Raw genomic sequence first — 26,694 nt, 5'->3', positions numbered from 1 at the left:
GCTGGTGTGAAAGATGCAGAAAACAAAAGTAAATAAATTACCTGCTCTGACATTTTCCTAGTTATGTGTGAATATGTATTCAAGTGTTTAGGACAGGCCTGTGGATTCATTAAAAACAAGGCTGGAAATTGTCCTTCAGATATAAAATAGTGAAGTAAATAATTCGTTATCTTGTAAATTTGAAAGTGGGCCTTTCCAGAAATCATGACCTGGTTACTCGTGTTAATCCACAGACTTCTTGCTTTATGCAACAGCGTCTTTGCGTTGTGCAAATGGAAACACTCATCCACTGAAGGATGAGAAGATCCTGGCTGTGACAGCATAGGACATTATCATTCATTTCATCCCTCTGACTGAATGAAAAATTCAAATGCTTCTGAGGGGTTTTTTTTTTTTCAAAGCTTTTGAGTTCCACATCCAAAGCCATCTACATCCATTGCTCTAGTTTTGAGAGAAGGCCAAAATCTCCACAGAAGTTATCTCTAAAACTGGACAAACCACACAAATCTACACAGTTATGCTGCAGGAAGAGGAAAAAGTTTTATCTTTAATTTTGGCTAGACTCTTTTTTAAAAAAAAACAACAACATGAAATTGTGTGAAATAGCTCTGTTTGAACACATAAGTATTTTTTTTTCTGAAAAAAATGGGATATTTAATTAGAAAGAACCTTTAGTCTACTAGCAGGTTGATGCTAGGTGCTACCACCATAAAACACAGCTGTGAACATAGATCGTCATTGATTTTGTCTTAGCTCTCTATTTTGGGGGGGATAGTTGTTTCGACCTGTTGGTTCATGTGTCTCTGTTTCAGCCTTCTGTTTGCCGTTCTCTGTCTTTTCATTTCTCCACGGCTGCGTATTCTCTGTCTCTTGTCAGTTTATCCTTCTTTTGCTTACCCCTCTCACTCTCTGTTCTCCATTTCCCCTCCAGCCTGTGATTATTTCTCGTGCTTCTGATCGTCTCCTCCCCGTGTCACCTGTTAATCATTCACTCTTTATCCCAGTGGGTTTAGTCTGTCTGACTCCTGCTCCCTTTTTGTCAGTGATGTTTCGTCTCACATACCAACCATTTCTTCTCTACCACTTCAGATTTATTCACCTTTTTTTCACGAAAAGTTTGTGCATGAAAATTCTGCCTGCATTTGGCCAGCCCTATCCTCTGGATATCATGATACTTTTTTTTGTTTTGGCCCTATAACCTATTTTTGAATAATTTCTCTCTGTACTGCAAGCCCCATGCATTTGACTCCTCATTGGAACCATTACAGTAATATTGCTGCCACAGAAATTCTGATAAATGTTTATGTTGCAAAGCAAGACAAATTTGTTGGAATGCAATGAATAAATTGTGATGCAGTCTTTAATTTGTCCAAACATTCAATAATTACCTTTATTACCATCTCCTTTCCAAAGGGGTCCAACTGCAATCAGTACATAATCACAGAGGAGTGACTGAAAAATAAAAAATAGAAATACAGCTGTCAGTGTGGCAGTATACAGAAACCACAAACCATACATTTCATTAATAAAGTATTTTCAACAATAGGAAGACCAAATTGGCCAGTAGTAGAGAAGCATGTAACCAGTACAGACAAGCGTGACCTGCTAGAATTAATACATTTTAGAGAAGCAGATTTATTAATAACAAGAGCAAACAACCAGTATCAAAATAAGACAACAGATCTAATAGCTCTGATATCAACAGGTAACATTCAAACTTTTTTCCTTTTCCTTTTTTCGTGACATTCTATGATGAAATTCAATCATTTACCGGTTGATGAAAAATATCTCAGTTATTGATTAAAGATTCTGTGATGTATCTGAACTGAACTGAATTTGACCACTTTTTTTTAATGTTATAATTCAGACCTGGTTGGTGTTATATGAACAATTTACTGTGTCAGGAACTAAATAGATTGTATGACCAGTTGTCTGATGAACTGAGTGATTATGGCTACAGTTCATTTTGATGTTCCTGCAGATGGCGGTAGGATTTGTTGCAAATCATTGATACCACATGGTAGACCAGCGCCTGTGCATGTGTGTTCTCATGTTTCGGGGTATTTGTCCATTAAACACTGTGGCCAGTGCCCTGATTTCCTCATTATTTCTAGTTGATTACCCAAGCAGTTGCATTTAGACCAAGGAGAAGTGAAGGGCACCGGGCAGCGGAGCATGCCCATAGGGAGCAGGCATCCCACATGGCACTCATTTACTCAAATCACTCCTGCACAGTCAGATGATCAATGTCATTGTTTCACTCACACTCTAACCTATCCTTATATTTGTCCACTGTGGACTAAGAATTTTTCATTTCAAATATGTTAAGACAAAGATGTTGGAAAGGTCAGTTTGTGGATGCACACTAGTTCATAGATAACTGTCCCTAACCTTAACCTGCTCTCTGTCCCCATCACTAGTCTGCTCACAGTTCTCCAGAGGAGTGTACGCCATCTTAGGATTCTACGACAGGAGATCCATGAACACGCTGACCTCCTTCTGCGGGGCGCTGCACACCTCCTTCATTACACCCAGCTTCCCCATCGATGCTGACGTGCAGTTTGTAATCCAGATGAGGCCTAGTTTGCGAGGAACCGTTCTCAGCCTGCTGGCCCATTATAAATGGGAGAAATTTGTCTACCTTTATGACACTGACAGAGGTAAGAACCGCCCTCTGTCAAAGAAAACACACATTCACACTCACCTATCGAGACACGGCAGGCTTTAAAGGAGGAACAGATGAGTGCTAAACATCTAATTGACGAAAAAAGTGCAAGGAGTAATTGCCTCGCCAAGCCCTTCAGGCGTGTTATTATACAGTGCATATGATCCCTTCTGCCCAATCGTCACTCTGAGTCATCTGATGCTTTTTAATCTATGCAACTAATCATCCTAAATAGCTTCACTATATTGCTGAATGTGGCTCATAGAGGCAGTGAGCAGCTCCTTGCTTCCAAGGAATGAGGCATTCACAGGTGCTGCTGATCCACTGCTCATCCAGCTGCCTGAGCCTTTAATCCTCTGCACTCTCTGATTATCATTTAGCTATAATTGGATTATATAAAAGGAGAAACACAACATTCTGCCACTTCTGTGTGTGCTTCATGGCCTCCCTCATGTAGGCCAGTTATTTACAGGCCGGTTCTCTGCCACTCTCTAAGGGTCAGCATCTTCAGAGGCTGCTGTTAGAGGAATCACATTGACCTGCATGTGCAAATTGGGTACACACACACACACACACGCACGCACGCGTACACACACACACACACACACACACACACACACACACACACGCATTGCATGGCTTGATTCAGTATATGTTTACTAAGTAAATGTTAAAGTTTTTGGGTTTGGCCTCTGCTGTTAAATGTGCCAAAGTGTTCAGAACTGTGCATTCCAAGTATTTTTAAACTGACATGGAGCATTTCTAGGACAAGTGCACTCGTTTTTCACTTCCCCCGTCTCACTTTATATATCTCCAGTTGAGGTGGGCGTATGAGCTACCGCTCACTCATGCAAGTAGTTCTCAAAAAGCCCTTTTTTAGTTTGTTTCTGAATATATGCAACTTCTCTCTCCAGATTGTTTTTTTTTCCCCCACAAATGTATGAAGTATATATCTAGAACCGTTATAGTGAATATGACAGTCGCTCTTCCCTAATTGTGATGTAAAGTTGTGTTTGTCCTCCTTAAGGAGACTCTCATACCGGGGAGAGGATCCTGGCTTTCATTGATCTCATCGATGTGTCTGTGTGTTTCGGCGGCAGACTGCAGCAGCTGATAACTGGGTGGCTGGCGAGGATGAGGGAAATGATTAATGAGTTTACAGCCTCTTCATGGCACAATCAACCTTCTGAGAAGTGTCTCTTGATACGGCCCTTAGAACTCTGCTTTGGTTTCCTGGCCTTTTTTCACCTGCTGTGTTGACATTGACGGGCCACCATCTGTAACACTCTGCCCATTTCCACAGCATGACACAGTGTAAACACTGTAGTTAAGGATGGAGTCCCACATTCTGCACAGCTTGTGTTTGCTGAGAGGCAAATTAGTCGCCCAATTTTGGCTGCCAGTCCCATCGAGTTCCTCTCTGTCAAGGTTCTGGAATGATGAAGCCGACACTCATCTGAATGTCACTTCAGTTGTCATTATCAGGAGCGGGCCTTGTGGGTGGAGGTTCTACTCTTATGACTTATCGTTGATGGTTTGTGGGACAATATGACAGTACAGTAATCCTGCAGCGGGATCCCACAATGACACGTGTAATGGCTGTCCCTATATAAGAAATTCCATATCTAAGCAGAACATTTTCATCAGAAGAAACACTCTGCAGTCTGCCTGAATCTGTAAAAATCATTAAAATGAATGAGCCAATTCCATTCTGTGTAGTGTCTTGAGAAAATAGAGTGTGTTCCATTTTATCACACTTTCAGAGAGTTTTTTTTTATAACTTGAAAGTATAACCACCACAAAAAATGTGTCTGTATGTTAGGATTTTGACTGTAACGGAGACACCACTTAATATACCTCTGCATCAATGGCACATTTAATTTACAGGTTGGATTTCAAATTGGAGGCGATGTCAACATCAAATAGCTTCAGCTCTACTTTCATGTTGGAGTTGCTCTCCGCTGACAGCAGCACTGTACTGATAGCACTTGTTTTTACTGACACAGTTGTAATAAGTATTAAAAAGCGAGCTGATCTTGTTTCACAAAATCAGCTATTTCACTTCTTTTTTTTATATACTGTAAGTATGTTCATGTTTTGCGCATCACAATTCTCATTAGAGGAATTGTTTGACAGACGTAAGAAATGGGGGGAAAAAATGCCTCGCGACTGATCCGAGGGATGTACAACATAGAGAAAAGCATGCCTCCACACTCATGGATCATTAAATACATGATCATCTGCTGCAGTGCAACATTACCTATTTATCCTGGGTGTACTGGCTATGAAATGTCCTCATTAGACTGGCTAATAGCCACTGGCAGGAAAGGCCTCCTGAAATGAGAAACATCTGGGCATTACCAGCTGGGCATCAGGAGTAGGAGCACACCAGGTTGTTGTTTTTCCATATTTACCTAAGTTACTATAATTACATTTTGTGAATGAAGGTCATATCAGTTATACTATTCATGCTTGAAAAACCTTATAATTCCCCTTGACAAAACGTTGGAAGATTAGGAAATGATCCCTTTATTAATAAACCCTACAAAACTATTAGATCATAAAGTAGTTTACAAAACATCTTTATATTATAAAATATACTTTGTATTAAAACTTTGTATTAATTGACTTTCTCATACTGGGGCAGTTTTAAATTGAATAATCCACCATGGCTGTTTTTTATCTAGCCAACTCAAAGGAATTGAGCAGAAGGTTTCATAATGTCAGCTCAGTTCCTTCGAGATGTGGAACAAGCTGCATACAAAGATTGTTCTTCAGTCAAGATATAATAGTCCCAACAGACATGTCCACTTCCACTAATGCGTATCACAGGGATTATTTAGGGAGACTTCTTTTTATTAAAGGTGTATTTAATCAGTATGTTCTCCATTTCATTGTTGTTACATTGCAGTACAGTTTACATCTCTGTCCTCATCTCCTCTCGTGACCCCTAGATATTCTGGCTAAGGCAGGAGTTATTAATCTCTTGATTGTCTGGTATTAGTTCATTTGAGAATAGGGTGAACAAAAGAGTGGGAGATGTGTGGAATGCTCGAATGCCATGTTAATGACGAAAATGTGTGTGTGTAAATCTGTAAGACTGATACAGTTGTTACCCATGAACTCTACATGATGTGGACCATCAAATCAAATGATAGCTACAAGCTAACAGCAGCCATTCCTGCATTTTCCTGCCCCTCTGATAACCAGATATGGTGCAGCAAAGAATTTGCATTCCTCGCAGTGTCGGTTGGTTTTGTCTCCGCAAGGAAACATCTGATTAATTGCACGTTGTTAAAGACCTGCACTCAGCAGTCAGAGACCCGGGCTCATTATCAGAAAGTAAGAAAGAAAGAGTGAGGATGAAACACACGAAGCAGCTGTTTTCCCTGTGAGAACGCCCCCCCCCCCAACATTTTCAGTCCCACATGGACACATAAACCTAGAACTCCACACACTGTCTCTCCGTAGCTCTAAATGTATGGATGGACAGCTGGAGTTCAGACAGTGTAAATGGGTTATAGATTCAGTACCGACTCAGATTCTTTTCTGAGATGGATTTATAGGTTTCTAAAAAACATAGTTTTAGAGATATGAGAAAGCACTGGTGCCAATCTAAAAAAAAAGAAGAAAAAAAAGAAACTCCAAGGTTAAACAGGAGTTTTCTTTCTTATGGAAAACGTAATTGACTCCATGTCTTTCAGAGTCATCTCTGACTCAGAGGTGATGAATTTTAAATTCTCTGTGGCAATCTGACTGCTTTTTACAGCTGTGAATGGAGCGTGTTTGGGAAGGCTATTTACATGCTGCAGGCGTGTGTGTATGCACTGTACGTGCCGTGGACTGACGTCACTGGTGAAAACCTCAAAGGGCAGTATGCATGAGGAGAAAATACAGCTGAGCTTTAGCTATCTCAGAGTTTCTGTTCTTTTTTTTGACATAAACAAAACCTCTATCATTTCACCCTGACTCCACTTTGCCAGATGTTCAAAATGGTACTAACTAATGCCTGAACCTCCATGCATGCAGAGGAAGAGCAGCTTGAAAACATCATCAAACAAAATGTAAACCATCTGCTCCTGTCCATACTATTAAGGGTATCATGTCTATAAAATAGTGCAAGGGAATTATTAATCTGTAATACCACACATCTTCTAGAATTCTCATCTCTTGGAAGAGACAATTTGTAAAATTTGCTCCGTCAGTATGGACCATTTGCGAATAAAAGCCCATTAGCCAGACTAAATGACCATGACCATTTGTCAGGGACATTCTCTCTTAGAAAAATTAAGACACATGTTCTCCCTTGAACAGATTGGCTTGCAGGCTTTCATCGCAGTGAATGCAACTCACTTTTGAAGCTACAGAAACCTTCAAAAATATGTTACATAAGTGTAAACGGCTTTACAAAGTTGTATAACTTTGGAAATCTTTGTTCTGTGCTTGAAAAGGGGAGATATGGTCCTTGACCTCATTAAGATAGGCTACATCTCTTTGGAATAAGTCATCACTGCACAAGTTTGAGCAGGTATAAATGGCAAACATATATTTGGAGAATTTCAGTTACAGTTTTATTTTTTTGGGTGAAGGGCATTCATCCTACTGCAGAGATCAGTGTTCAGGACCTGTAAAGTTCATCCCTCATGACTCTCCATGCCTTCAACCATCCTTTCTGTATTCCTCCATTCCTGCAGTAGAAGAGCGTACACCACAGGTGACTACTTACAGGATAAGTGAGTAAATAAAAAGGACATCAAATGCAGATCCTTCAAAATGACTCACAAGGGAATGCTGAGAAAAACACCGTTTGACGACTTTTGAAATTATGTGCATCAAAGTCTTCTTCTGCACATCTCAACCCAAACAGACATCTGGGAGAGACTTTTTACCCTCATGTTAAATAGCTGTCTCCATCACCATCATCAGAACATCAATAGAGGAGTACTGTAACTTTTGGAGAATGGCGTTTCTCCCTTCGGCAAAAAGTAGATTTGAAGACAGCAGTTCACTCATAAGCCTTACTAAGCTGAAAATCAAATGTGAAATTGTTAATGTAATATAATTTAGGTTTTTTTATTTGTCATCATTTTAGGGCCCAAAGCAGTGTGTCCTCAGCTGTCCTGGTGCATGACCATTAGAAGGCAGTATGATGAGCTGCAGACCAGTATCAAACATCTCTTAACGTCTGCCGAAGGCTTGAAGCGGGGCTGTTAAAAATTGCAAGCACTTAGAAGAAGTTTAGATTTTTTTAGACATTAGTGGTTGTTGCATCTGCCGTGACTTTTTGCAAATAATGGAGATCATCTTCCATCACTTAATAATATGCAGAAAGTAAGTTGAAACTGACTGAGTTAAATGTGTGTGAGTTAAGCATTAAAACTTTAGCTAAGTCAAACCACCAATGTCAGGGAAGGCTTTTGTTGTGCTGGTGATAGGGAACCGGTCACGGCTGAGCCACTGCAGCTTTTCTCATTTCAACCAGTCCAGGCAGTCTCAGTACTGCATGCTAAGGATGTTTGAATTGATTGTAGACCTCAGACATCTTGAAATATTGTCAATAGCACATGTGGTGCTGCATCAATCATATCTGCAATATCTGATGCTCTTAACAACATACAATCAATGGTGATTGATCCTGTCTTCCCTCCACTCATGATGCTACCACTTTAAAAAATTACAACTCAAGACAAAGGCTATTTTTTGCTACTGATCATCTAATGAGGATATTTAACCATTAGGTGTGATTTCACTTCTGCTGTTTTTTTTAAATTTTCTTTCAGCCCTGGTGGTTCGAGGAGAACACAGGGTCTAGCAAATCAGGAGCTGAGGGTTTATTCTGGCCAAAGTAAAAATTTCCACTGCCATTTCAGCTTTTGACAGAGAAGGACCAGCCAAAGGAAGACAATATGGCCAAATCAAGAGAAAATGAAGCCATACGCAGACAAGCACTGAGTTAAGGAACAGTGGAGTCAGCAAAGCCTATGTGCCTCTCCTGCATCATAAAAAAGCAAATGGCACAGAGGGCCATGCACGGTCAGACATGCTGTCAGATGCACCGAATACTTTTTACTTCAGCCCTCCCCTCTGTGTTCTGTAAGATCCAGCTTGTAATATCTAATCTGCTCTACTTGGAGGAATAATTCACCAGGTGACTGCAAGAGCGTCACCTCTGCCTCAAACCCACTATTCCATTCCTGCCTCGACCCTTAGGTCTGTGTCGCTCAAACATCTCTCATCTATTTCAGTGCACTTGCTTTCAGGATAACACAGTCGTTGCATGGGTCGTCTTTTTGCATTATGGAGCAGATTGATGCTAGCTTCGCTTCCTTTTTCCTCAACCATTTTTATTTGCTGAAGAGATAGGAGGTTGTGCTTTTATATATGGAGATGAAAAATGACAGTCAGTGCAGGTATAAACGTCTGCCGTTTATACCTGCACTGTTGGACAAGGGACAGTCTGCTCATTTTCTTGTATGTGATTCAAACACAAATGTCTGTGCATGAGCATTTATGTGCAATTGACCTCATTATCTCAACCCACCTTTGGAAAAGAAGAAGATTGTGCAATACTTCATGGAACGTGATTTAAACTCTTCAAACTTTACAGGAAAACTAGTCAACGTTAGCAACTTTACAGCTGTCATTAGATAAGAAATAATCTTTTTTATTAGCTCTGATCTGGGATTTGGTAAGAGTGGGTGAGCAAGGCTCATTGCAGTTCAGATAATTTGGAGCAGCTGTTATCTGCATTGGTCTGTACCATGAGTAGGCGTTGTTAGGCTAATTGTACTCAAAACTGTCCTTTTACTGTTATTTGGCAGCTTTAATCCTTTTTATTTCACTGGCTTTGTAAGTATTGCCCACTGAAAAACAAGCTCCTTTTTGGAGACACATTTAAGCCATGAGATTTTTGGAGATTTCTCTGAAGTAGGTTCAGCAGCTTTGTCTCCGTTTCCTTTGGTGTTGCGCTCAGCTTTGCGTGTCCCATGACAATGGTACAGATGCCTGCAAGAGAATTTAAAAGAGGTCACCTTCTCCAGAGACGGGGGAGGGACAACTGAGTCACATTTTAGACTGCTAGGCCGTCACATGAGCCGCTGCCCAAGACGAGACGAGAGGAGAAGAAACACAGACGATCCTCAGTCAGTATCTTTATTTCAGAACTGTCTGTCACACAGGACATGCATCCCTTTGAAAATATATTATATGACAGTTGAGTGTAGAAATATGTATACATATAGCCATTTTTGTTAAAGCCAAACAATGATGGTATTTAGATGCTTTATTCTAATGTGCAGTAGAAGTTTATGAGTAACCTACAATATTATTTTGTTCACAGCTGAACCCAGCAGCCATATTGTTTCAAGCTTTATCCTCTGAGCTGTAAAGAAACACATATCAGAGGAGTACATACTGATCTCCTGAGCACTACTGTGTGGGCTACTGAGCTCATATATTCAATAGAATCCCACATGCAGCCCGGCTCCCTGCTTTGAGCTTTGCTCTAACAATTGCTGTCATCTCTCAGCATTCCTACGGGTGCATTTTTTGGACAAACTTCAAAGCAAAGTGTGTTGAACACTTTTTTATGCTTGGCGGCTCAAGCATCAGTATGGTATGGAACAGAAGCAGAGCGTTTTGCTTGCAGTTTGATCGTTGGAAAAAAAGATGCAATTGAACAACTTTCATAGGCCTGTTTATTTTCAAGCTGTTCAACAAATTTTTAAAAAAGATTTTGTGCTGGGTGGAAATTGTGCCAATAAGTTGATGAAATATCAAGATGGATCATTTTATCATTGTGCGTTGATCTGTATTGATAATATCGTGAAAAATGATTGGACAATCGGAAATATAAATACCCTGGAATGGATGGATAGATGGACCGGTCATGATGTTGCACCATTGGCTGGATCCAGACCATGTGGATCAGGGAGATTAAAATATGTATTCGAAGAGATCGGTATTTATGAGTATATGCACATTTTTTTACCCATTCTGTTCATTATTTTTAAAACCTCAAATAGACATCCATATCAAACATGTGTCTGTCTGAAGTTTAAGCTACCTTTCCCTGTTAGCTGATGGAATAACTAACTTAGTTTCTTTGTTGAAGACTCCTGACAGAAATGTATCATGAAAATCTTTGTTTTAAGCACTATCAAACAACACGACATTGAAACTGAAGTGTATTAACTGACGTATAGCTTTTGACAATGTGTTCCAAATTTTGAATATGTGTGTAATTTCCACGATGGTGTTGAATAATTGATTCTGTAAAGTGCCCTTGACGGTTGTTCTGCCTGCTGGCTGTTGTAAAACATGCCATCTGTTTGCAAAGTCAACCAAAACTCTGGGACCAAAAGACATTGTCATTTGTGCACTGACTGATAATATACGCTAGTGTTAGCGTCTACCAGGAGAATCCGGATGTCATTTGACATTCAAATGAAACATTTACATCGTGGTTATTGAAGAGAATTAAAGGAGAGGGTGTTAAATGTCATGTAATTTCTTCAGTTCCTGCACTTTCAAACGCAGCTTTTATTTACCATCTCTTTAATGTAAGACAACTGAATAGCTTAACATCAACAAGCTTGTATAAACGTTGGAATCCAAATATCCAGTTTAGTCTAGTGACAGAGGAGAAACGAAAATAAAACTCAAGAAAATTATTTGTAAATCCCCCTAAATCCTTTTTTTCCTGCAGTGCCTTACACGTCTCAAAATGTCATGACTATCCCAGCTTATGCAGTTTTGAAGCCACATGCCAGAATACTTTGAGGACAGTTGAGCTTAGCCTTTAATTTCCTGTCTGCCAACAGTAATGTACCGCTGGATTCTTTTTTGATATCTTGGTGCTGATAAAAGGACAAAAAAAAAAGTTCAAACAGATAAATTCTCAGTAATGACAGATCCAACACTAAGTCATCCGAGCAGCTGTTTAAATGCTATGATCAGCCACTTCTTGGTGCACTTAGACAGGATGGTCACACGAATCCTCCCTCCTCCTGTGTCAGACATGTGAACACATACATCACATCTGCCTCTTGAAACTCCTGAGTGGCTAATTGGGTGGTACCAGGCAAAAGCCACTTGTCTTTAAAGGCCACACTTGATCTGAGCGCTGTCTGCTGAGCACTTCACCGTGAAGGTCAAGGCAACGGAATGGAGGGCGAACATGTCAGCTGAGACACTGTTGTGTGAAAACATCCAAGAACTCTACTGGGAACATGTCCACTCACATTTGGATTAATAATCGCTGTTTGTGTTTTTAAATATCAGATGAAATGATGCCCTTCAGTTAAAATTGTCATTTTGTCGTTATTTGCATACCTTCCTAGTCCTCTGCTTTATGTCTATTTGAGAAATTTTAGAGATTCTGTTCGGCAGCTCTGATTGACAACAATGAGAAACAAGAAGTTTTGGGATGACAGCTTAATTTATTGAGGAATAGCAGAAACTCATTCATAGCTCATTTACTCAATAGCTCTCTACCCCCCCCCCCAAAAAAAAAAGAAGAAGAAAGGATTGAATTGATGTTTTGTTAAGCATCTGTCTGTCTTCCAGGAAGTTGTGTGAAAATCTCCATCATTTCAATGCTTTCATTTGACTTCCTTCAGCAGGTGAATATGAAAACAGTCTTATGGTGTAAAACAGTATTTACAGTCCTCACGACAATGTGGGCCCAACATTGAAGTGAAGCAATGATAAAACAAAAGCATATTTTCCAGGTGAGACTTGTTTGAAATGTTTGAAATTCAATTCTAATTACTATTTAATAATTCAAGGCAGGAGGAACTTTAATATTAATAGGACACGTTCAGCGGTGAGGGGGCTTGATGAGCCTCTGTAGCACCAATAACTTTAAAATTATGGATGACTGTGTAACCCAGCCAAAGTCAAGCACTTTAGCTTTCTATATAACCCAATGGAACGTGTGCAGGAGGGTGATATAACAGCTTCAGCATCCATGATAATAAAGTGTAGTCTTCTCTCTGCTGTGGGGTTGTTATGCATCACTTTACTGTGATACTGTGACTTTTATTTACATAAACATGTTTTACACCAGTTTATCCAGCACCGTTAAACGCATCTATTATTTTATGGAATCAGCAGGTTTATCTCTGCACAGAGAAAAACTAATTTAGATATGGCATCATGGTTGTGTTATTTCCCCCAATCAAATACAAGTAATGAGCTTCTGTTGAGATGTGTTCTCACCACCACTCATCATAATATGTGCACTTCAGGAGTTACAGTACAATGCAAATTTCTAAATTATCATTACATATGTATTCTGGTGTTTTATGTCAATTTATTAATATGGCACTGTTACCTGACAAGGGGCTTTGTGGACTGTTTAATAACAGCAGCAGTTCATCACAGGCCTGTTAGCTCTTAGCCGTCCAATCAGGATTGAAATTCACACCGAGGCAGAGTATTGTAGTCGTGTCAGAAAAAAAGATTGTTATCACTTTATAACAGGAGGAATTTTATGATTACAACATATTTTCATGTTTTAATCTCATCTTTCCATTTAATGACCTGGGTGCCCTTTATGATAAACACACAAATAAAGTTCCAACGCTTTTATCTTTCTGAAGATAAATAATTTATTTTGCATTAATGTGAAAGTTTTCTTATCATGAACCGATATTTTGTTGCTATGAATAGAGGTAGAGATTATGCTGCTCTTGTCAAACATGCTGGATGATATGGAACTGAAATAACTGAAAATGATGGAAAAGTCCTGTCATCAGGCTTGCCGATTCCTCCTAATGTTTCTGCCTATTTAACCCTATCGCTTTGGATCAATGAGTAAAATTGGGTTTTGTTTGTACCTAAAAATTTAGCAGAAACAAAGCTGTATGTTTCTTCATTCCTTTCTCTCACATGGAAGGTTCATGAGAAAGGAAGGAATGAAGGAAGGATAATTCATACCTCTAGTAGCTGTTTGTGACAATTTTATAGCAGAAAATGTTGTTCATTTTCCAAGTTGGAATGTAAAAAAGAATCTACATATGACTTTGTTCACCCTAAAAAAGAATAAAAACAGCTTTCTGATTCCTTTTGTTCTCAGCCAGTCACTGTTGTGTGTTCTGGGCTGATTTAAAAACTATCTTTCTGGTCTGTGTGACTGTTAACCATCTGTCTTCAACCCTCTTCATAAAATTTATTACAATCCAAATTCCTGCAGGTTTCTCACATCTTTTCAGTATTGCTGCTCAGCCAGGTTATAGTCAGCTCAGCTTCTTTTTCCCATGGGCCACAGCTCCTGATGCATCCAGTGACACAGATAGCTCTGTGAAGAAAACATGCCATCGAGGTGCTCCTATTGTGCTTGCTTAACTGCTTCTTTAGCAGTCCATTTCACTGAATCTGCAAGAGTAAGTGTGTACATTATCGTTGTGTTTCTGCTCTCACCTCTAACTTTAAATTGGCTAGTCTGAAATCCTCAGTGAGGGAGGAGAGAGATGACCAACGAGGCCTCCTGTGACAGTCCGCTACAGCAGCATGGGACACAACCATTTCCCAGATAATAGTTGTTTAATTATGCTCTGTAACCACTCTGTCTTTTTAATGGGCTCCATAGCTTTAACTTTAATCCCTTGTGAGTAGATCGATATCTCTCTCTCTGGACTCTTGTTGCTTCCTGTCTTTATTCCATACTATCTTTGCAAACCTTTGTTGAGCTTGTTAAGAATTCTGAACATATAGTCTAAATATTGCAGGAACATGTTCCACATCACTTTGTCTATCTGCCTAGGACATTGTCTTTCTCCACTTACTTTTTTTTTTGCTAAACTATTAAATGCATCACAAGGTGATTTTTATTATTCATTTAAATACCTTAACAGTGCATCTTGAGTATTTTTATGGTTTAAAGCTGATTAAAAGCTTTTGAGCATTTTCACCGGAATTCATTTCCTTGAAGATATTCTTCACAGCAATTTAGATTCACAGCAGAACATCTACCTGCTGCTGGGCTCGAAGACAACAGGAAGACAGTTGTGTGATTGCTCTTCTCCCTCTGATCCTCCAGGCTTTGCAATCCTCCAGGCCATCATGGAGTCAGCAGTGGCCAATAACTGGCAAGTGACAGCTCGCTCAGTGGGGAACATTGTGGACCCCACAGAGTACAGACGCATCATTGAGGAGATGGACCGCCGGCAGGAGAAACGCTTTCTTATTGACTGTGAAGTGGACAGGATCAACTCCATACTGCAGCAGGTATATCTGACACACAGTGTTTAAATGTTTTAGACATGCTTCCTTGAATGTCTTCATCATACCTCCAGCTTTATTTTGTCTCCAAAGGACTGAATGTGTCATCTTTTCCTCACATTTTGGCCTTGAACGTCATCTTCCTATTTTGTTTCTCTCTTGTCTTGCTCTGCTCCTCACATTTCCAGTCTCCATTTTTACAGCAAATACCTGGAGCATATCACAATTGCCTCAGATCTGAGAATTCTTGTTTAGAAGACTGTCAAAACAGGCGAGACGGGCACATTCAATTAAGTCTTCTTATTTGTTGCTTCTCATGTTTGAGGTCACTCGGGATTAATTCACATAAGAAATCAGACAGCATCTTCCTCCTTGTTTCCTAGGTGATCATCAGCTGCCGGTTTACCTCAAGCGCATTGATTTGCATTTAGTTCTTGATAATGTGTGCTGCATGCGTATGTCGTCATAAATACATTAAATGAATGTTAATTGGGATTTTTTTTTAAAAAGGAAGCTTTTTAATAGTGCTGTTTTTGGTCTGTTGTGATATGCTACACTCCACAGAAGCAAATGAGCTGATTTTTATTTCTTTAGATGGATGTTGATAATGTTTAGTTTTTGGCCTTCGGGGAGTTGATGGATTTATATGAGTAAGCCTGAACATACACATATCACACTTCATCTATATCTTTTACTTAGTAAGCCAAATGGATGGCATAAAATAAACTTAAGAGCACACAATTGAGTGGATACCTCTACCGAGGTATAAAATCTCAATCCAAAAGCCAATAAAGGATGTACACCACCAACATAGCTGTTGTTAGGGTACTGCTGAAGTAAAAAAAAAAATCTGGATTGCCTCCAACTTTCAATTATTTGATCTTTAGCGTCTCATCCCTCCTCCGAGCAACACAGCAGTTTGTCAAGTAGTTCATGTGGAATTCACAAATATGTCATAAAAGGCCTCTCTATCAAAGTGGAAAAAAAGAGTTATTTGAATCCACGTTCACATTTATAGGTTCTTCTGTCTTGTGCCCAACCTGTCCCTCAAATTCATGAAAATCCATCAAGTAGTTTTGTGTAATCCCTCAAGTAGTTTTTGTGTAAGCATTTTATACCATGGCAGGTATAAAAACGCTATTCTCCAATCTGCAGCTAAATCACACCTTTCTAAATCTTCAGTGTCCGAAGACACTGAAGAACCCATTTGACTTTTGTTCAAGCTCAACTACTAATGTCATTTATTATTTAATTGGACATATTTCCATTCAAACGATGACTGTCCTATCTTAGAATGTGGTTTATCACAAAGAGGTGTGACATTGTTGTCCAAAAATGTATTTTGTTACTGATCAGTCATCAGCAAACCGGTGGGTTGTTTGGTATTTGAAGCATTTTGCTTTGCCTTGTCTCTCACCACTGTAAATGTAGATTTAACCACCAATACAATCTTAACCATCCATCCCTCTGTCCGTCTATCCATCCGTTTGCCAGTCCGTCCATCCATCCATACATCAGCCATCCATCACTTACCCGGAGCCGGGTCGCAGAGGCTAAATCTGACCAGGGATGCCCATATTCCCTCTCTCCATGCACCTCATCTAGTTCTTCCGGGGGGATCCCGAGGCATTCCCAGGCCAGCTGAGAGACAGTCTCTCTAGCGTGTCCTAGGTCTTCTCCTAGGTCTCCTCCCGGAACTACTCCGAGCTCCTCCCTTGTGACTGAGCTCCTCACCCTATCTCTAAGAGTGCACCCAGCCACTCTAAGGAGGAAACTCATTTCAACCGCTCATCCTTTTGGTCGTGACCCAAAGCTGATGACCATAGGTAAGAGTAGGAACATAGATTGACTGGTAAATCGAGAGCTTCATCTCAGCTCCTTCTCCACCACGACAGACGTTAACAACGACTGCATCACTGCAGCTGCTTCTCTGATCTGTCTGTCAATCTCATATTCAGTCCTTCCCTCGCTCGTGAACTCCTTCACTTAAGGCAAAGACTCCCCATGACCTGGAGAGGGCAGACCACCTTTTTCCGGTCCCCAAGAATTTCAACGAAGTCTCCGATTAGAGCACTATTCAGTACCACACAGAGGGACTTCAAGAAGACCAGGTATTCCACATTATCATTTGGCCCGTAGGCCAAAACAGTAAAGCACCTGTCCTCGACCTGAAGGCTCAGGGACGTAAACCTCTCATTCAAACTACAACATATGGCGGCTGAGCTATGGGGCTATAGGTAAGCCCACACCAGTCCGTCACCTCTCGCCTTGGGCAACACCCAAAAAGTCAAGAGTCCAGCCCAATGTTCCCTCTAATTTTTCATGTGTCTGGGCAAACACACAAGTTTCCTGAGCGCACTGCGGACCACTGTGAGCAACATCAGATTTGCACGCTGTGGCCACGCAAAAGTATCACACTGGTTCAAAACCTTGGATCATAGCAAGTTACATGGCTTATTAAAAGAATGAAATTACAGCGGCAATTTTCATTTGCTTATTTTTTATGTAAGTGATTCGGCCCACTTGAAAAGAAAAAGACAAATGTCTTGGTCTTCATGAGATGTGTAGTGCATTATATGTGAGGGTCCTGCTTTAGCCATGAGATGAGGTCTCATGGGATGAGAGCTGCTTTGGCCTATAGGTTTGGTCCCTGAACGCAGCCTTCAGACATAACATTTTGTTCACATTAAAACGTTCACATTTTGCACAATGATGTGTGCTGTTGCGTGTGGTACAGTGTAAATGGCTGTAACTCTTTGTCTGTAAATATCTAAATACTCTTTTTTATTAGCATTTCTACTACTCATAAATTATCTAGTAGTAACTGCATTTAATGATCAATATCTATGAACAAAAAACTCTTAATAAATGTCAATAGAATATGCATAAATCTGACTTAATTTTAATTTCTTTATCACCTGGTTGTACACTTCGTCCAAGTTAATGGCTTCGTCTGCTTCATACTTTGAACTTTCTCAAAAAGAAAAAAAATCTCACTCAGTTTCACAGCTTGTTCTTCTATTTGCATATACCTGTACTCCGACAGCCATTTCATCTTAAAAGGACAGCATTTCTTTTTTACTTTGGTTTGGTGAGTGGATGAGTTGCTGCCTGTTCGTTTCCAGTCAGTGAATCTTATCATATCATTGGCTGGACACCTGTCACTCACTGAGTTAGAATGCAAAATGGTACAGAAAACAATACTATTAGACTAATTAATTAGATTAGATCTAAATTAGATATTACTTAATACGTTTGTGTGGTTGTCTGTGTAGGTTCTCAGTTATCCAGGTCATGGTTATCCAAAGCTGTTTAAGTCAATCCACTGGACATTAAGAAAGTTGTTGAAGCTGTTTCGTCTCTCATCCAAGAGACTTCTTCAGCTCTGAAGGCGGCTGGTCACCCTCACGGTTATTAACCATGAGGGTTGTGTTCAGTGCTATTCACATTCCAATGACCGTCGTCGAAACCCGTCTGGCTCCTCAACGATTATTGATGGGGGTGTCAAAAGGGGGGTCATTGAAATGCGAGTTTCACCTTTGTATGGTAATGAGGGTCATTAGCCTGAGACACATCACCTGGGTTAATCTGCTGAGACAATCGTTTTGGGAGTTTCGAAAGGACATGATTGTAAATGTGCGAAAGGTGATGTCGCAGACCACCCCCCCTGTTCAGAGATGGCTTCTACACTTTGACATGGATGGCTTCTTTGACTAGCCACCTTCAGAACTGAAGAAGTCTCTTGGATGAGAGGCGAAACGTCTTCAAGAAATTTCTTAAAGTCCAGTGGATTGACTTAGACAGCTTTGGATACGTTTGTATCAAATTTTATTTTGCGTGCAGCATAAATTTTCTTGTGTGCTGAAAACTTATCGGGAACGCTGGTCCAGCCCCTCTCAAGGTGTTAGCTTCCAGAGACCAAGCTGTGGGTGAAGGTGAGCCAGACTATATCTAGTCCGTACCTCGCAATCTCCCTCACAAGCTCCGGCTCCTTTCCCCCCAGCGAGGTGACATTCCTGTCACCAAGAGCCAGTCTCTTTGTCTGGGGATTGGGTCATTGAGCGCCATTCTGTCAACTGCCACCAATCCAATCCTCATTGCACCTGTTCCCTGTGGTTCCCTCGGCAGGTCGTAAGTCCGCCAGAGGTTGGGCCCATGACGTGTTTTCGGGCTGAGTCCGGCCGGGCCCTGTGGGCAGAGGCCCCGCCACCAGGCACTCTGATACAAACAATAGCTGAGGGATGATACAAACAATACAGCAAAAACAATACAAACACTATAGACATTTCACTATACCCATACTTAACCAGGCCTGTTTATTTTTTATTTCTATGCCTATTAATGATTTTCTATTTATATATTCTTGATGGGTTATTATTACTCTTTCTATTTGGTGTACTGCTTTCTATGTGCTGGTGTTTTTCTGTGTGCTTTTTCTGTGTTTTGTGTACTCACTGTGCTGTGTGCGATGGAGAAATTAATTTCCCTGAAGGAACCTCTTAAGGGATAAAAGAAGTTATACTCTTCTCTACTCTACTCGCATACAAGCCCCAACCCCAGGTCTGGCTCTAGGGTGTGGCCCCAGGTTGCGCCATTCTGGGTGACGTCACAGTCTTCATGTATTTATCTTCATTGGGGTGTTTGAACAGTTCTTAGTCTGTCCCATCACGTAGGACCTGTTTGCCTTGGGAGACCCTACCAGGAGCATAAAGCCCCCGACAACATAGCTCAAACTCCCCCACCACATAAGATGGCAGCTCAAGACGGAGACAATCTTAACCAAGTAGTTTTAATTGCAAAAAGTTATACGTGAATATTTTGGAGATTTGAAAAATCATATGACTCAGTTTTATAGGTCACTGATAATTGACTGATCTTGTTAAGTATGAAAGTATGTGTGTGTTCAGGTGTGTTTCTGTTACAGATTATTAGCGGAAACATTTTCTGGATCTACTATCTAGCAGGGAGTCGGATAAAGAGGTCGGATTACATTAAAATCCCTGAGAAATTGAAGCTACTTCTTGCTTGATTTATTACCTCAGTAAACAATTTCCTGATGAGTTCAAGGTCTCCCTTGTTAGTTTCATGTCTTCTTTTAAACAGTATGATTCATTTTGTGAATTAAGTACAGTGCATCCCATAGGGCAATATTGATTTAATGTCTTTCAGCGTCAATTCATTTTGTGAATGTAATATTACTACTATGGTTGTGTGTGTGGTTCTCAGTCAGAATAGAGGCACAGCATAGACGCCCCCAAATATAGTCAAGATGCTGTTGGCCCCAGTGCAGACAAACACACCTATGAATCTCCGTCCTTACCCATAATGATCTTCATTATTGGTTTCCCAACAAGTCTTACTCATCATTGTGGATCTGTCTCTATTTCCTCTGAGGCTCTCATTGTTTCAGTGACAGCAAAGATTTTGTAATAAAATAAAATAAGTTTCTGTCTGCCAATATTGTTGATTCCTCAATTGTTCCTAAATTGCCTCATTATTAGATTCAAGGCATCCAATCAAGATAATGGCGGTCAGATTGGCCTGATGTGGTGCCACATCAAGCCGATCCTATCCTAATCTCTTTACTGTGGTGGATTAATGTGAACGATTGCCTCCTATACTGCATCCGTCACTGGAGCATCTATCAAGATGCTCCAGAGTGGCAAGTGATGCTAGCGACGCTTGAGAATGATTATTTATATGAGCTGTGACATCAACACTTGTTTTAATGTAATGTCAGCTCCTAGTGTAAGTAGGACACACTGTCCCATAACAGCAACAACAATGAGCCTACTATAAATAGCCTACCCTCCTAGCCTGAGGGAAAATCTCTCACAAAGGCAGGAATGAGCAAACACAACCAAGATCACTCAAGCAACAGAGAGCATCTGCTCTGGAGAAGATTTATATTTCAGTCTGTGTTTAGGATTGACGCAAATTTTTGCTATTATAAATGAATTTATACACATATACCATACATATCATTCATTTAGTACTAATAACATTTGTCTTGAAGGTGCTTCATTTGTTGATGGATTCACTGGGGTTTTTTTGCTCCCCTGCTGGCTTTATTAACTTCTCTAAAAGTTATCAGTCTGTTCATCCCCTCAGCAAAGTAAAGACAAAGTGATAAAGCCCTTTAAGGCTTCTCATCTATAATAGAAGCGCGGTGGATTTATAATCACTGCCAGAGGACTGGTCACCTCTAGCCTCCTACTGCATAGTGGACAGACTGAAAAATGGAGTGAGAGAAGACAAGATAGAAAGCTTGTCGGAATCGAGCCGTGTAGTGTAAGCCGAGCCGGACACCTGGAGGTGCAAGGAAATTCCGGGCTATGAGTGTATCATAACAAAATTCTACAAGGTGCCATTTTAATGTGATATAATATAATTGTGTCCTATTGTTATTCTCTGTATTTATTTCCTGTTTTTTTAAATCTTACTAATAGCTCAAAGGGAAATGTATAAGATTAAAATTAAAGAATACAGTATACAGTGCGCCCTCAATACTTGCGATTAATGCGTTCCAGGAACTAGACCCGAATAACGAATTCCGCGATATTGCGATGAACTATTTATCTTATTATTTACGGTAATTTAAACGTTTATGACCCTCCCCATACTGATATTAAACCACCTTATATTTGAATGACCTTTTCTCACACTCTTATCGACTGTTTGAAGCACGTTCGTGTCTCACGGAAGTGCGCTGCGTTCCGAGACTCACGGAATGTAGCGCAGTTCCGGATGCCGTCAGTCCATAGAATGTGCGAACCCACGCAGACACAGCGAGAACATGCAAACTCTGCACAGAGTGAGACTCGAACCTGTACCCGCTGTGTTGTGCGTGACAGCGCTACTCACTGCGCCACCGTCCCGCCCCAAATTGGTGACATCTGTAGTTTAAAATGAGCCACTCTACAAAAACTAATATTTGTTTCTTAGTTTACATATTATAGTTTTGTATTATTTCAAGTCGTTCATCCAACAGCCTCTTATATATAAAAAACAGTTGAAAATGCTCATACAGGAACCATAAATAAATCCCGTCAGTATTAAACTAGTTTTATTTTTACCTATGTGTTCCTTGTAAGTCTAGCATTTAGTACATTCATGAAACCTCAATTTGAACTACAAATAAAGACATGAAAGAAAAGCATGAAAAGTGTCTACGTACACTTTTTTTTAAACTTGATTGCCCTGCAAATAAACCGTAAGTAAAATAGAACTATCTGTCCTCACACCTTCCTTTTATTTTTGTTACTTTGATTATAAAGAAGAAACCATTGCTCCTGAAAAAAACGAAGCGTTGGCTGTAAGAGAGGAGCGGTCGTCTTTGTAGCCCAGGCATCCAAAGGAACCCCCAGAGAAGTCAGTTAAAAGCAGCTCAAAATGAAAAACAACATCAAACATACAGAGTTGGCAGATTCACACCTGCAACAAGGGTACTGAGGACATTTTACTTCGCATGCTTTTTGAAAACTTAAAAAAAAAAAAAAAGTTCAGAATTGTGTAGCTGATGGATGCTGTAAGCAGAATCAGCTGCCAAACAGCAATGGTGCTTTTTTTTAAAAACATGCTTGTATTGTTAGATGATGTGGTGAGGAATAGGAGGAAAGCTGAGCACTCGGAGGTCAATGACATTCCAGGCGATGAAAGTAGCATAGCGAAATTTGACCCATTGAGTGACCCGTAGGCTGCAATGTTACGTCACTTCGTACCTGCGCCACTAGTCAAAAGCAGGGTGACTGACAACAGAGATGGACGCGACACAGAAGAGCGAGGCAAGCCCACTCGGACTTTTGGGCGGAAAGTTTATTTATAAAAAGAACAAAGACGGGACTATCAACAAAAACACAGTGATTTGTACCTTTTGCAAAAAGAGAATTTTCATATCACCAATTTCAGCTCCAATGTATCATTTAAATGCAAAACATGTCAAGGACACAGAGTTGTCTGTTGTCAGTTCCTGTAACGTTAGCTTACCCTTTAAAGGAAAAGCCTGTTGGCATCTTGCTATTTAGTTGCCTTATTTAGAGGCATGTTATTCTATTCATTTTGAATTGCTGAATTGAGTCAGCTTTAGTATTCATTTTGATTGAGAGTCTGCTTATGTGCCTATTTGAGACTCATCCTTATTTCATTTCTGAATTTTATTTATTTTATTTAACTGTATTCGTATTGCCTTTTTGAGAAATACACCTGGCCTAGTTGGTTTGCTGATGTGCTTGACCTTTTTTCTTTTGAGTTTCATTTATAAAGCACACTTAACCAGTAAAAATGTGGATTTCAAATCTTCTCTTCTTGGTGTATTCTATTGATTAGTCATGCACTACAATTTTGTAATGTCCTAGAATTCAAATTCTTTATTTGGGGGCCTTTAGCAGGTATGAGATTAAAATGTGATTAATTAGATTAATTTGTTCATCAGATTGACTTTCTTAATCAGCTGACAGTACTAGAAATATGGGTTGATGTTATAATTGTGTGGATTTTTTTTAAATAACTAACAAATTCCGTAGGGGTTGCTTTTAATGCCATGTCATGAAAAAATATTTCTGAATGTTGGCCATCAATGTGAGTTCCTTGATCTCCTTTTTCTAAATGTGTGGCATATCTAAAAGAGCAAGGATGGATTTATGTTATTTGCAGTGAATGTTAACATCTGCATGCAGAAGGCAGGATGGATGTCATCAGTGAAGGTGCTAAAATTCTGGAAAAAAGGTTATCAGTGCATTAATGAAAGAGGAGAAAAGAAAATGATGCCACACATTCACTTTATTTCTAATATTGTACATAAGATATTTTGGTGAGAAGAATTAAACTAAACCTTGTTCTTGTGGTAAAATAATATTAATTATAAGAGCTAAAAAGACTAAAGGAGCAAAGACATGCAGCATTTTTAGGGTTCCATCTGTCCAAAAGATTTCATATATTGTGTAATTTCCAGTAAGAAAGAAAAAATCAAAATATCCTTTCAGAGCCTCAGCGTCATGATGCGGAATGTTTGTCTGATACAGAACCACCTCCTTGCATTTTTCCTGTTTGGAGTATCGTGACAGTAATTATTTGACTGGTGAAAGACATTCATCAACCTTAGGATCTCCTTTCTGCTTCTAAGGGGGATGATGAATCACTCAAACAAAGAGAATAAGAGTCAAACTGTCTTGAAGACACTTGGGGAAAAATCCAGCTCCGCGTAGGACTGTAGCTACAGTCGTTTTAATTAGAGACGATTCCCACTGGAATATTTAGGCTGATGATCCTACGGCTCAGGCCTACTAGACAGCACAGTGTAAACCGGCTCCAGACAGGAGAAGCCCTGACGATGGACAATTACAGATAAATTTGAGTGGAGACAACTCTTTTCTCCTTCATCGCATGAGATGAAGATGGCCTTGTATGTATAATTATATCCTCGGCAGCAATACAAGCAATGTTTAGACCAGAGGAAAGTTGTTTGCTGGCTTCATTTGTCTATTAGCCATGTTTTATTTGATTGTATTAGAGTGACTCAGTGTTCTAGCTCTTCCTCCTCTTCTTCTTTCCCTCAGATGGCTAAAAGCTCTGTTTCAAGTCTTTTAAAAATTCCGCAGTGAACATTTCACTTGAAAATGTATTTGTTATATGACTTGTTTTCAGTTATTTTTGATGACATTGCCAATTATCAACAGCAGCTAACTTCCAGGGGATATTTGTTTCAGCCTTCAAGGCTTTGGATTGTTGCCTGATGAGAACATTAACTGTAGAAACCAGCAGACACAGCATGGCACCCAGGCTATCCTTTCCATTCGATGAGCATTAAAAATGTAGGAGACAGCCAGTACGATCGGTGCTGCAGGTTTCTTCTCACTTACAAGCCTCTGGTTTTTCTTTTTCCCCCAGCTGTTTGAAGAGGCTCTTTGGTGAGAAATTGATTTTGTCAGAGAGGAAGAATGTGTCCTGCAACAATAAAAGTATCCCAGTGATGGTGGTGCTTGACCTCTTCAGGGTTCCTGGTGGTGTCACATGCTCACTAAAAGCAATTATCCCATGGGATGATGAAACTGGAGCATTGAAACCCTAAAAATATTTGCTACACCCAGATTCAACCTTTTTGTAGCAGCATTACCATCAGAAGGATGGAGATAGTCCTGTAGAAAAAAACAAAATGATCCTTTATGATAACATGTATCTTGCTAAATGAAGTAACTGAGCTTTACACAACCTATTCAGTGGCCTGTTTCCAGAAACTAAATTTCTGCAGCGTTTCATCGAGCATGTTGTTTGTGCTTCATTAAAATTCTGGGTTTATTGAAGAGGATTACGTATGAGTATTTCCTTCAAAAATATGATGGCCGTGTCATTTTTTTTTAAGCTCAACCGATCAGATGTGAGGAGTAGTTATGGTAACAAAAGAATATTACATTCACTGTGAAAAGAAACCGAGAGCTTAAAGCTCCGATATGACCTGGTCTCATGATTGTGGGAAAACATCTCATATTGGAAAAAAAGAACTTTATGAGACTGTGTCTGAGAGAAATAAAGGTTTGTAATGCTGAGAAAAATTATCAAGTTGTGTATCCCTCGCTAAACCTGACTACAGGATAAAACAGAGGGCAACATGAAGCTAGATAGATCAATTAATGCTTTTATTGATCCACCTATACTAGAAGTAAACGCTACAGCATTTAATCAGCCTTTGTTTCCGTGTCAGGAAGAGACGTTGGCAAATATTTATGTTCCTTAATGAAGACAACATAAATAGTATGTCAACACTGAGTAGGCATCTCACATTGGTGGGATTGTGCAGGCAGCAAGCCCAGTCTTCCTGCTGGAACTCACTCTCTACCTACAGGAGCAGTTAGACCAAAACCGGATCCTTGGTGGATTTAAATTCATGCATTTGAAGTGCCTCCAGGATGAGTTGGTTCTTCTACAATAAACTGTCCATAAACTGCTTCCTGTGCCTGCGCAGTAGCCAGCATGCAGTCGTACGATGGCATTCTCATGGTTACATAAACATTGCCTCTTAAGTATAGAAGCATTTCTTATGCAGTGATTACAGCAGAATAATATAAATTATATATATAAAAGATAAAACATATCTTCCTCTAATTATATTCTGTTGTCAGCACAATAGATTCTTTATTATTTTTGTTGACATATGAAAGTCATTCATTGCTAATTCCCAGATAAAAAAGTTTCTTTCATATTTGTGGATCAATCTAGAAAACATAAAATTACACAAGTTTTTATATTTATATATGACATAATGTTAGTATTTATGATGTGGTTTTTTTCTAGTACGACACCAAATAATGGCCATGCCAAAAAAAAAAAAAGCTTCACAGCTACACGCTTTTGTTTCACTCCCAGACATAATACAAAGTATATGTCTGGGAACCTGTGTTTGTGAAGTGGCAGGCAGATTTCTCAACTTTGGAATAGCTGTTGATGTCTAATGCTCATTGCCAAAATCTTGGGTGCGGAAATGTAGCATTTAGCACTAGTTTATGAAACCTTGTTTGTGAGCTGCCTTCAGAGCACTTTGTATTAACTACAAACTTTTCCTCTTCTGCATTCTCTGAATTCTAAAGAAACCCACGCTATCATGGTTTTTGTGCCTCGTAGCCACAACAATCAATAAATGTTCGCAGTTGATTATCTTTTAACTGCTTCAGTCAGAAACAACAGTTGAGGTGCCACTTCTAGATGCTCAATTACAGCTTTGAAGTCTTGTGCTTTCTGCCTGGCTGTGTTGGTGACAATCAGGCTGGGCCAGTCACTCCAGGCACTGCAGCTTCATTAAGTGCACGGCACCA

At 39.8% G+C, this 26,694-nt stretch overlaps 1 protein-coding gene across 4 annotated transcripts in view; it reads left to right on the top strand.

Moving 5' to 3' along the window:
- Window positions 1-26,694, top strand: part of LOC137605839 (glutamate receptor 3-like) — a 65,274-nt gene that overhangs the window by 15,164 nt on the left and 23,416 nt on the right. For all 4 annotated transcript variants that reach the window (XR_011037796.1, XR_011037797.1, XM_068330683.1 and 1 more), the window contains exons 3-4: window positions 2,421-2,660; window positions 14,709-14,896. Coding sequence is in view for 2 of the 4 variants with exons in the window: in XM_068330683.1 (XP_068186784.1) it covers window positions 2,421-2,660; window positions 14,709-14,896 (428 nt within the window). In the remaining 2 variants the exon portion in view is untranslated. The remainder of the gene's footprint in view (window positions 1-2,420; window positions 2,661-14,708; window positions 14,897-26,694) is intronic.

Source organism: Antennarius striatus, chromosome 13 (assembly GCF_040054535.1).
Source record: "Antennarius striatus isolate MH-2024 chromosome 13, ASM4005453v1, whole genome shotgun sequence".
Taxonomy (NCBI): domain Eukaryota; kingdom Metazoa; phylum Chordata; class Actinopteri; order Lophiiformes; family Antennariidae; genus Antennarius; species Antennarius striatus.
Note: the sequence above shows the minus strand (reverse complement) of the source record. Positions and strands in the feature narration are given on the sequence as shown.